General features: G+C 31.5%; 1 protein-coding gene across 2 annotated transcripts; it reads left to right on the forward strand.

The window, feature by feature from the left end:
• Positions 1–8510: 8510 nt before the first annotated feature.
• On the forward strand, positions 8511–11599 carry LOC107647908 (uncharacterized). Of its 2 annotated transcripts, none has more exons than XM_016351958.3 (7): positions 8511–9080; positions 9676–9832; positions 9926–10002; positions 10122–10161; positions 10324–10381; positions 10950–11022; positions 11133–11599. In XM_016351958.3, exons 1-7 carry the CDS (start codon positions 8700–8702, stop codon positions 11235–11237), a joined length of 891 nt encoding a protein of 296 aa, XP_016207444.1. In that variant the 5' UTR covers positions 8511–8699; the 3' UTR covers positions 11238–11599. The 2 variants fall into 2 exon arrangements, with proteins under 2 accessions (XP_016207444.1, XP_016207445.1); XM_016351959.3 differs by having other exon boundaries at positions 8624–9080; positions 10953–11022.
• The last annotated feature ends 989 nt before the right edge of the window (positions 11600–12588 follow it).

Below are 12588 nucleotides of genomic sequence, written 5' to 3' on the forward strand. Positions count from 1 at the left end.
GAAGCAGCAGCTTCATCTTCTCCATTTCACCACAACAACGAAAAACACAGCAAGGGGGAGAAGAGAAGAAACCTAACCCTCACCATTCCTTCCAACTACCATAACTTCCTCATCCGGGCTCCGATTGCCGCACCGTTCGCGGCCACGCGCTCAGCGCGTCGAGCTCTACCTTTCTATCCAAACAATTTCTCTGGTAAGCCTTCTATTGAGTTCAGAATCTCTATCCCTCTTTCTTTGGTAAACTTAAAAACCTATAGTGAATCTTGTCCAATTTTTGTGTTCTAGGTTCAAGTTAGATTCCGGAACTTGTGGGCTCAAGCTATTGAGCATATGGGTATGGTAAGAACACCCTAACCCTAGCTCAATCTTGTTTTTGGTAATAGAGAACTGAATTGGAACATATATATGTGTATTAGGTGTAGTTTAAGAGGGTGTTTATGTATTGAACTTGAATCTGGATTACTTGGAGCTTCGTTGGTGACAAGGCTTGCTTTGGGGCTGTTTGATTGAGCTTGGAGGGGCTGTGATTTTATGTTGAGAAGCTGCCTTGGGTGAATTAAGTGATCGGCCAAGGTATGGTTTAAGTTTCGCACGTTTAATATTTACGGTGTTGTGAAAACTTAGGTTAGAGGAACCATAGAATAAGTTGGATTGTTTGTTGTATTTAATGATTAGCCTTGTAATGTTGTTAGAATAGATTTGTTAGTGAATTTATATATTAGAATTATGAGGTGTGAAAGCTATTAATGGTGTGCTCTTATATTTATTTATGATGGATTAGAATTGGTGTTTGTTAATAAGGATGTAGAGTTGTGTTGTGGTGGTATTGTATATGCTGTAACTAATTATGTAATGATCGGAATTGCATGAGACCAAGTTTGGGCTAAACTTGGAAATATAAGGAACTAAACTGAAAATTTTGGGACTTTTTTGTTAAATATACAATTTATGGCAAATTTTTAAAGTTAGGTTGTTAAATCTGTCCAGCAGCAGAAAAGATCAAACAGGCAGCAACTTGTTTGTCTTGCTGCGACTTTTACGAGTTGAGTTTTGGAGCGAAATCAATTTTGTTATAAAATTTGATTAACTTTCTTTAGTTCTCTAAAATTTCAGAATTTTAAGAGTTGAGGATTGGGAGCTGTGAATTTTTGAATATTGGTGGTCAAAACTAAAAAGAAACAGATTTCAGCAAGCTATGCATCAACTTCCAATGCTTGTAACTCTTAGAATTAAACAGAAATTGGGTTGCAACCAAGACACACTTTTTTTTAGATGAGCTAGGGGTTCTCAAATCAAAATTTAGCTTAATTGGAGTTTTGTAATAAAAGTTATTCCAATTGAAAGGTACTAAGCTTGTTGGTTTTTAAAACAGATTTTGTCTCATTTTTACTTAACTTCCAGGTAATGTAACTTTTTCATTAAAAATGGTATTGACTCAGAACCAATTGAGAAAGAAACCTGGATGAGTAAATTTTAACTACATTAATTTTCAAAGTCATTGGATTTAACTTGGATTTTATATTAAATTTTGAATATCACATGCTGCTGCTGTTTTTCTGGTTTTATGCACTGCAGAGCAGTCACAGTTTTTCCTTTATTCCTGAGGCTAGAAAAATCAGAAAATTATGATATTTAGTTTGTTAGAAAGCTTATTTCAATATGAACGCCTGGACATAAAGTTTGTGCAATTCCGAGTTCATTTGCTATATTAAAAACAGAAAAGAAAATAGAGTGTCGAGGATGTCTTAGTGATAGTCATGAGTTCGAGAAGTTAAAGTTCAATCCTCGTGTGATGTGATTGATTTAATGTTAGAGTTGGGTTGATTTTAAGATTATTCGATATTAAGAAGGATGAGAAGAGTTTGATAAAAAGTTTGGTCAGGACCCGGAAAGGGTAATCAAGTTGAATTATAAGGGAATGACGATGAAAAATGTGAAAGGGAGGTTGTTAATAAAAGGAGTTAATATGCCATGGCTTGATGAATGATTAAATAATGATTATGACTATGAAATGGCTTATGAATAATGCTATCTGAGATACGAGTTCCCTGGGTAAGATCCGTGGCTCGCCACCACGTGTTCCAGGTTGAATCTCGATACTCTGTTGACCCTACGTCGTAAGGGTGACCGGGCACGTATAAATTCCCGGGTATGGATAGCCCCCATTGAGTGATTATATGATGATTGAATGTGAACTCTATGCATAGACTCTTGGGGATGCGCGACGGGGGACAGTCTAAGGTTTTCGGACTTGTCGGGTTGGCTGGATAACCGACAGATGGGCCCCATCAGCCATAGGACAGGCATGCATCATATGCATTTGTTTGTATTGATTGCTATGCATTTTTTGGGTATGCCTAATTGATATATATTACCTGCTATTTGTTATACTTGCTATTTATACTATTTGATCATTACTTGTGCGTGAACTTGTTTGGTTGCTTGTTTCTGTTACATTCTGAATGATGAAAGGATGGAGAAAACGGAGGAAATGGTTTGATGTTAGGTTAAGCTTGAACTTGAGTAAGTTAGGCAGATTTAGAATACCTACCCCTGTTTATGGCTTCTGTTTAGTACTTAAGTTGGATAATTGAATAACGGAGTTCTAGGATTGCCTATGGCATTCTCAGGACCGTATTTCTTATACGCGTGGCACTTTTACCATGCTGAGAACCTCCGGTTCTCATTCCATATTGTATTATTGTTTTTCAGATGCAGGTCGAGAGGCTCCTCGCTAGGCGTCTGGATTCTGGAAAGCGAAGTAGTCCTTGAGTATATTTTGGTTTCTATTTGTATATATGTATGTATATGTGTAGCTTACTCTCCAAGTAACTTATGTATGCTGCTCCTCTTAGAGGTTGAGGGAGAGATAGGAGTTTACTTTGGTATTTTGGTATATTTTGGGGACACTTATGTATGTTTATATGTATATATGTATCCTCCGGCCAGCCTTAGCTTCGCAGGCTGAGTCAGAGGCTAGTTATGCTGTTCCTTGGTTTTTCTTTATCCCTTCGTTTATTGTTTTATCATGTTCCTATTAGGTTTCTTAGCACGCAAGTAATCCTATTCCTTGAGCGTTGCGCTTTTTATTTTGCGATTTTTGTTTACCCGCTCTGTTTCAAGGCTCCTAGTATATTATTTCTTTCAGTATTATATGTATATCCTTACTATTAAAGGTCTGTAATTCCACACTACCTCTGTTCTATGACTTAAGCATAAAACACTGTGTAGTAGGGTGTTACAATCATCAACAAAAATAACAAAATACCTGGAACCACCCTTGGAAGTAACTTTAGCCGGGCTCCAAACATCAGTATGCATGTAGTCTAACAATCCTATGCTTTTATGCTTGTTCTCTGCTTTTATGCTTGTTTGTAGAAAAATTCACCCTATGTGCCTTTCCATACACACAATGCTCACAAAATTCCATTTGTGGTTTCTTCATATTCTTCAGCAAACCTTATCCACAAAGCAATGATAGATCTTTCTCTGACATATGTCTAAGCCGCATGTGCCATATTCTTATGCAATTTGTTTGATCTCTACTTCCATCGATTCCAACTGCTAACTCACCTGTGACTGTTGTCCCCAAAAGAGAATAAAGATTACTGTGACGAATTTCCTTCATCACTACTAAAGAACCACGAACAACTTTTAGTACCCCATTTTTTGCAACTATTTTGCAGCCATTTTCTCCAACAAACCTATGGGATAAGATTTTTTCGCAAGTCTGGAATATGCCTCACATCCTTTAAGGTTCTTACTCCTCCATCATGCATCTTGATTCTTATAGTACCCAACCCCACAATTTTACAAGCATGATCATTGCCCACTAAAATTGTGCCACCATTTATGCTTTCATAGGTAGTAAGCCACTTTCTATTTGGACACATATGGTGAGAGGATCCTGAATCAAGAATCCACTTATCGAAGATTTCATAAGATTGTTCTGTTACAAAGTAACAATCCTCCTCATCATTTGAGACGTAGCTTGCTTCTTGCTTTTCTTTTGGGTTGTCGTTGTTCTATTTTTTGAAAGTTATCTTCTTATTTGGACAATTTGCTTTGAAATGTCCAGTCTCACCACATTTAAAGCATGTTCTCTCCACGTGAGGTCTAGATTTTGGCCTAAACTTTCCACGCTTATTACCTTTTCCTCTTTCATTAGTCCTTCCTCTAGCCACGAATAATTCTTGTGCTTGATCATTATACTCTCTTCCATTTGAAGATGACATTACACTTGTAGCAACCTTACGTAGATCATCCGCTAAAAGTGATGCCCTCGTCTCATCCATGGTCAGAGTGTCACCCACCAACATCAATGTCTGCACCAGATTTTCATAGGACTTCGGTAATGAAAGTAACAATATGAGTGCCTGATCTTCATCATCAACCTTCACATCTATATCCTTTAAGTTTGATATGATCCTATCAAACTTATTGATATATTCTCGGATTGAGGTGCCTTCCTCCATCTTGCATGTATACAATTTGAATTTTAAGTAGATCCTGTTAGTTAGAGTCTTTGTCATGAAGTTACTCTCTAACTTTAACCAGATGCCTGCTGCAGTTGCTTCTTCGTTCACCAAGAAAGCAACATTCCTCTCAAGGCATAAGATTATTGTAGCCCGTGCTTCAAGATCTAATTCTTCCCAATCCTCATCTTTCATTCCTTCTGGCTTTTTCTCTTTTCCCGCTAGTGCCTTGTGTAACTTTTGTGATATAAGCAGATTTTTCATCTGCATCCTCTAATAGGAAAAATCATTTTTCCCATTGAACTTCTCGATTTCATATTTGCCTACTTTGACATTACTGCTAGTAGAAGCCATTATATTCAAAATTGAATTTTACCACTCAAATAATGAATAATATAATGTTGACTCTTGATACCAATTGTTGAGTCTGCAGCGAAATTTTGACTTCTAATAGATAGAAAGTAATATGAAATTGAATACTACCCACAATAATGCACTAACTATAACAAAGCCAATATGAGAAAATAGGATGTGAATTAACTTTCTTTCTTATTTTTGATGATGTTTCAACTACATTGTTACAGAAATATATATAGTATCATCTATGCTATAATTTTAATGAATGAGAATAAAATCCTCCTATGAAAACTCCCTACAAGTTCTTTTCTATTAAAAGTCCTTGTAAACCTTATTTTACTCCCTAAATTTGCTCTTAGTCTTTCTTTTATTCTCACAGTATATATATTAATGATTAATTTAATAGTTGAATTTTTATGTATGCATAGCATAATTGATATATATACAAAAATACTATAGCATATTAAAAATTTGATTATCTTATGTATACATTAAAATTTGTTACTAAAGCTAATTACCAATATAAAATACATATTGAAATATAAATATATATTAAAAATAAATTAAATCACACATGTATTTATATACAAATATATTAGTGACTGATTTTAATGTACGAATAGCATTATAAATATATATTTTGTATTTCAGAGTTTATTTAGTATAAATGATTGATTTCAGGATTGACTTTTTATTACATTTAGCATGGATGATATATATGCTACATGCAATCATTAGTTCGCTTGTATTGTGGTGCTAATTAAATTGTAATAATTTACTTTATTGTTTGACATTTGTAAATTTATTTAGAGATTAATTACAATGACTTTGGGCATAGCAAATTAGCAAGTCCGATACGAAATACAGTTCAGGATATTATAATGAATTAAACCACATGTTTCTGTTGTTTCATGATGATTATAGTTTGGCTTTCCTAAAGTGCCAACTTATGAAACTTAATCAAATTCATGAAAGAGATTGTATCGCTCTCTTTCTTCACCATTTTTCTTATGATTATTATTATTTGAGTAAATGTTCTTTTCGGTTCTTAACTATTTGTCTGATGGACTTTTTACTATCTTAAGAAATCTAAAATTCAAATCGGTTCCTATCTACTTTGATATATGTACGTTCCAGTTCTTATTTATTTTGAATAAATGTCCTTTTCGATCCCTAATTAAGGACTGGAACGTACATATATCAAAGTAGATAGAGACCGATTTGAGTGTTTAAAATTTTTAAGGAGTGAAAAGTCCATCAAACAAATAAATAGAGACCGAAAATGACATTTATTCTTATTATTTTAGATATATATTTATTAATTTTTGCATGAATCTTATCCCGTTGGTGCCCTCAAGTAGACAGTAGCGCAGTTTGTATATCATGGAGGTCAATAATATGATATTGACATGCTAACCATATGTTATTATAAAAAAGTTTTTTTAAATTTTAATGCTCAATTAGTATTCTTTTGATATTTTTTCCCCCTTTTAGCGTTGCCGGATGAATGTGTCCACGTATTACAAATAAGAGTAAACCAACAAAAATATTTCGAAAAATTTAAATATCGATCGACAAAAATATTTTAAAGATTTTAAAATTGCAAAAATAATAAAAAATATTTATTTTTATAAATAACAAAAAATTTTTCTATTTGACAAATGATATGTGCACTTAATAGGAATTATTGTGGAAAAAATTTGAATAACTATTTAAAAAATGTATGAAAAAATAAAACAAAATTTGAATCTAAACTAAGATTTTTATTTATTTGCCGAAAAATCACTAAATATCATTTTGTCACTAATATATTAGAATTGCTTGATAATAAAAAAAATAGTCAAAAACCGTCAGAATTTATTTTATTTAATTTTTATTAATTATTACAATGTTTAGATAAATTCTGACTGTTTTTTTTATTTCTAACATTATTCGACAATTAAATTTTTTAGAGTAATTTTTTTGTAGTTTATTTTTCAAATAACATAAAGGTTTTGGCTAGTGTAGTGGTGATGTCTGATGTTTATTGAGAATTTTAATTTTGTGTAAAATAATATATTAAACAAAAATATTTGGTAACTAAACTAAATTAATAAAAAATAATCAGAATTTATTTTATTTAACATTCATTAATTATTATAACAATTAATAAAGATTAAATATAAATTTTGACTATTTTTTTTTTGCCTCTCTCCAGCATTACGTATATAAAGGTACAAAACTACAAAGTGATCTAATTCTAGTATGAGACTGTCTTTTACTCTTTTATTCCTTCTTTCGATTTGTTCGATGGGTGAAGGTTTTCGAATATGACTTCACTGATAAGTGAAACAGGTTAAAATAAGAACTAAGCTTTCAAGTTGTACATTGGGAATTGAAAGAAATTCGATCTTGAGTTTGAGATTTTTGTAACAAAGAAAAGTTCTACCAGCCAACGTACAAAAATAACTTTGGGTGTGTTTGGTAAACACGTTGAAAGTACAAAAAGCACATTCAATCTTCTTTAATGCTGTCATCTTTGTTTGGCTAATTTTTTTCTTCTAAACGTGAGATTTGAACTCCCATTTAGCAGAAGCAACAAATTATAGCTTTTGCGTTTAGCTTCTGCGTTTACTTCATAAATTAAAAAATTAATTGACATTTTACTAATTTTACCATTCAATCTTATCTACAATTAAAAATACCAAAAATAATATTAGAGTTCTTGAATTTTTTTTATGATTATGCTTTATAAACAAATATTTTTTTAATTTTTTTTTATCAATTTCCTTTATTTGTAAATTACTATCTTTTGTAATGATCAATTTTTGTGGAGTTTTGCTAGGGAACCAACTAGGATTTAGCCAACTTCTGTCAATTCTCTAATAAACTCTCGAAATTCGTCTTAATAAAGGTAAATTGATATATATAGATGTTTCTTTTTCATACTAAATTAATATTTTTTTGAATTTTTTGTATTACAAATGTATAAAGAAGATTTTTATAGTTTTTAATTAAGTTTACTTAATCAATTTCTAATTACACAGTTGGTTATCTATATTTTTTTATTTTTTTGGAATAAGTAATTTAATGATACAAACATTAAAATGATGAAATATGTTCTTTTTAGATTCTTCTTTTATATTTTCAAATGTAACCATTCGTTGGCTCCACGTCAATTTAATAATGATACTTTGATTGGTATTTTATAACCAATAAAAAGTATTTGAAGAAATAATAATTAACTTTTCAATGAATTAAAATAACCTAATAAATAAGCTAATTATTGGACATGATTCCACTTTTGTATGTCGATATAAATACATATATATTCCTATTCCTATTTAATTAATACAGAATCTTTATCTTAACAACTAATTAACAAGAACAGGAAACATTAAACATGACCTAAATTGGTCAGGAATCTTGTTCCCATGTCACTATATACTACGTTATTATGCAGTTTAATAATTTTCTTGTTTTCTCCTTCTTGTTTTAAATAGGAGGCTCTTAACTCAATGCATTGTTTGTGCTGAGTCACAATGTCACAAAATTGATTAAACAATTACAAGTGGTATATGTGAATCTCTTATAAAATAAGCTAAGACTATAGTATATATATATGATGTAGGTGACTATTGGTATCTCTATGAAGCTAACCACAAGCTATGTTTGAATTGAGACAAGAAAATTGTCTTTGTACATTCGGAAATTCTCTATGCACTTGGACAAAGCTATGTCCTCATACATTATTAATAAAGAAGAGAAACAGAGAGATATAAATTACTTTTTTTAGTAACAAGGTTTTGTTTGGGGATATAAATGAAGAGATGAAGACACATAAACCAAGTGCTATAGCATTTGCAAAAGAGAGAGAAAGAGAGAAGCATGTACCAATATCTGTACGGAAGTAGTAGTGGTGAGTGCTGGGAACAAGGTCAGAGTAGTTATGAGCCCTATTATGATGAGGTTCCTGCTTCTGCTTGGAACTTTGAGCTTCCATTAACAACAGGAACAGTTGTTGATGCAGTTGAGTCTTCTAGTATTAGCAGTAGTAGTGCAGATAGCTATTCCTCTTATGAAAGATGCAACACTATTCCTTCTTCATACTCTGATGTTGCTGCTAATGATGTGCTAATCTTCCATCAACACTATCCACAACAACATCATGTTCATAGTAATAAACTACTCATTGGTGATGATCATGATCAATATGATGCTACAGATCATCATGAGAAGCCTCTTCAGATTTGCTTTCAAACAAATCAGGTTCTTATTACTTCTTATAAATTTACCTCCTTTTCTTCTTTCCTTCATTAGTAGAAATTAATGACTTGAATAAGTTACATAATGATTTCTTGAATTAAATATTAGTTAGTTAGAAAGTGCTGATGTGAATAAATTCTGTTATAGTGTCTGATTAGTGAATTAGTTCGTTAGAATAAAGATAAGGAGACTCAAACCCACAACCTTTTAGGTGAGTATGGGGAGATTATGCCATTTGAGTTATAGTTCGTTGACAAATTGCACAACTAATTATCTAGTTAGTATTCTAACAAATTAATTCATTAAGGGAAAGTATGAGGAGCCAATGGAAATGGAAGTTTAGGGAGTATTAGAGATATAATCATTAGTGTTACCTTTTTCCATCAGCTGAAGCTTTTGGGATGAGTGGTATCATGACATGGCATTAAAGTTATAGATCCGAAAGGCCAAGAGTTCGATTTTTAGTGAATCCAAAAATCAGTTTAAAATTTTGAGAAAATGTTTATTTCCTCTAGTATTCGGATGGTTATTCTAGAATAGTCTATTATTTCCCTAGGGGAACTCATTCACTAATCACACACTATATATATGGTCAAAGACAGAAAAGCAAGGCTATGTGAGTGGTTCTAGCAACTGTGGTTATAGGAGAGGTCCATCATCATCATCGTCATCATCGATTAAAAGAAGAATAAGATGGACCAAAGATCTGCATGAGCCATTCATGACCGTTGTTAATAGACTCGGTGGTCCGCATAGTAAGTTCACAATTCTCAACACATACAGCAACTAAAATCTCTTCTTCTATCTATATATCTCTTACTATTAATTCCTTGGTTAATTCATGGCAGAGGCAAAGCCTAAGGCTATATTAGATATGATGAAATCTGATTTGTTGTCAATTACACACATTAAAAGTCACTTGCAGGTAATTTCATTCAAACTATTATTATTTTTAGTTTTGACTGTGTTTATTGCTCTATATATGTTATGTACCTCATTTGCTATTAAACTAACTATTAGTTATATACTTATATTATCTTGCAGAAATATAGGTCTACAATATGGCACCACAAAGCTTCACATGGTAACTAACTAATAAGATACTATTTATTGTTTTCAACAATTTTAATGTGCTAATTGTTACATATTTCTTGAGAACACTTAAGAATTAAACGTAATACTCATATTCTGATGAGTGTAAATTATGTACATGTATGTGACGAGTATGTACTGTCTTGACTATCAGAAAGATCATTTGAGGAAGGAGATAAAACAGATGTCACTCATCAGCTTCAACACAAAATGTAAGATCGATCAACTGAGTTACAGCAACCTAGTTATGTGTTGCTATGATACTTTTAATTTATGAGAAAAACCCAAAAGAGCTCTGACAATTATCTCGATGAGGTTTTTGACCAAAAAAAAACTTAATCCAACCCCTGACAATTATTTCGAAAGGACAACGAGGTTCCTGTACAAAAAAAAAATCAATATTATTTTTTTTTGGTACAAAGGCTAATCAGTTCCAAAAAAAAAATTAGCACCAGATTGGATGTTTTTTTTTTTGGGACCTCGTTGTCCTTTCGAGGTAATTATCAGGGGCCGGATCGGGTATTCACTCTTTATTTATTGATCGTCGGATTAGTTGCCCCTAATCCATTTGATTACTAGTCCCTTCACTTTGAAAACAACTTGCACAACAAAAAATCAACCATAAAATTAATTAAACAACATATATTTATACAAAAATATAGTACATGATAACTAATTTGATACCAGATTTTTAACGTGCACCTAGCATTTTTATTTTGCAAACAACCATATAAACATACTATATATATGTATAAAGTCATAGATTGCTTCGCTTTCTAGCAGACAAATACAAATTGAGGAATCACAACAACTTCAACAAGAGGTCCGCAGGAGTATTCATCAACAACTGGAGGTAATCATCAATTACTTGAGCAAAAGTGGCCATTGGACACATATACATGTATCCTAATTTTATTGTTAATTATTATTGTAACGAGGCTATTTTGCTTTATGGCTTATTAGATGCAACGAACTTTGCAAATGCTGATTGAACAGCAAAGGGAGCAGCTCAAGATGATGTTAGATCAACAAAAAGAAAGAAACAAAAGTGGGAAAGAAATTAAATAACCCTTAAGACATTGATGTGAGATGGGTCAATTGTTTTGATATGTTAATCTATTTTGCCACCTCTATAATTATGTGCCATATGGCCATGCTATATATATGCTTTTTCATGCAATAACCAATATTATTGGATTGCAGATAAATGTGAAAGAGAGACGGATCCTTTTATGGTAGTTGCTTAATTATGGAAACACGTTTAATTAATTTATTAGTCTATTTTGTAATTTTTAGCATAATAATTATCGAAGTTGGATGCCAAATTAATCTTAGTTAATACACCGAGTCCATGGTTATATTGTATGGTCCGGTTGTAACTAAATAAATGTATAGAATGATTATAAATGATAGAATGATAATCTTTGGAATATTTTTGAAGCAACTTTTCCTAAAGTATAATAATTATAAATATACACAGAAGCTAAGCAGGGATTTAACGGTATATATAGGAATTAACTATGTTCAAGGTTGAAATTCAGTTTTGATGTCAAATCTTATATTAGGTAAGGAAACGTGTATTCAATAAACAAATGTTAATTGAATATGATATAAAATACATATAATCCGACTATACTAGCTGAATAATAAAATCAGCCACTAAAATTATTTATTAGTATATAATATGTGTTAAAATATAAATATACATTAAAAATAAATTAAATCACACATGTATTTAATTATTTATACATAAAATATATTGGTGGCTAATTTTTTTTCATAAATCCAAGTTTTATTTAAGAGTCTATCGTGATCAATAAATTATTGCATGCAACATGAATCGTCGATACTTACTTAAGCAAACAAGTGGATTAGTAGTGATCTGACCACTCGATCAACCAAGATAAAAGATTTTTTTGGTTAACAACCAATAAAAGTTAAAACATTGTATTTTAAATAAAAACTTCTTTTTAAAACCAACTTGGGTTGGTCGAGAATAGTCAACTTACTCGTTCGCTTATCCAAGTGTCAGGATTTGAATTCCGCCTTGTGTTTGCAGCAAACTATTAATCAGCAACAGACCTTTAAATGAAACTCAGATATACAACGGTCTTTGAACTGTCGAATTGGAAAGATTGTGGACAACCGAAAAAATAAAATTTTTTTGGGTAAAGTATACTTTTTGTCCCTGAAGTTTGATAAAAATTTCAAAAATACCTCTAAGTTTTATTTTGTTTCAATTTTGTCCCAAAAGTTTTCGATTTGCGTCAAATATACCTCTACCGGCTAAATTTTAAAAAAAATTAAGACCAATCTAACAATAATGCATGAAAATTATGCTTGATTTGCTTGTATTGAGGGTTATTTTTATGAAATTGTTGTTGAATTGATTTTAAATTTTTTGAAAAATTAGCCGTTA

This window comes from Arachis ipaensis, chromosome B6 (genome assembly GCF_059453495.1).
Source record: "Arachis ipaensis isolate K30076 ecotype BB chromosome B6, ASM5945349v1, whole genome shotgun sequence".
In the NCBI taxonomy this organism is placed as follows: Eukaryota; Viridiplantae; Streptophyta; class Magnoliopsida; order Fabales; family Fabaceae; genus Arachis; species Arachis ipaensis.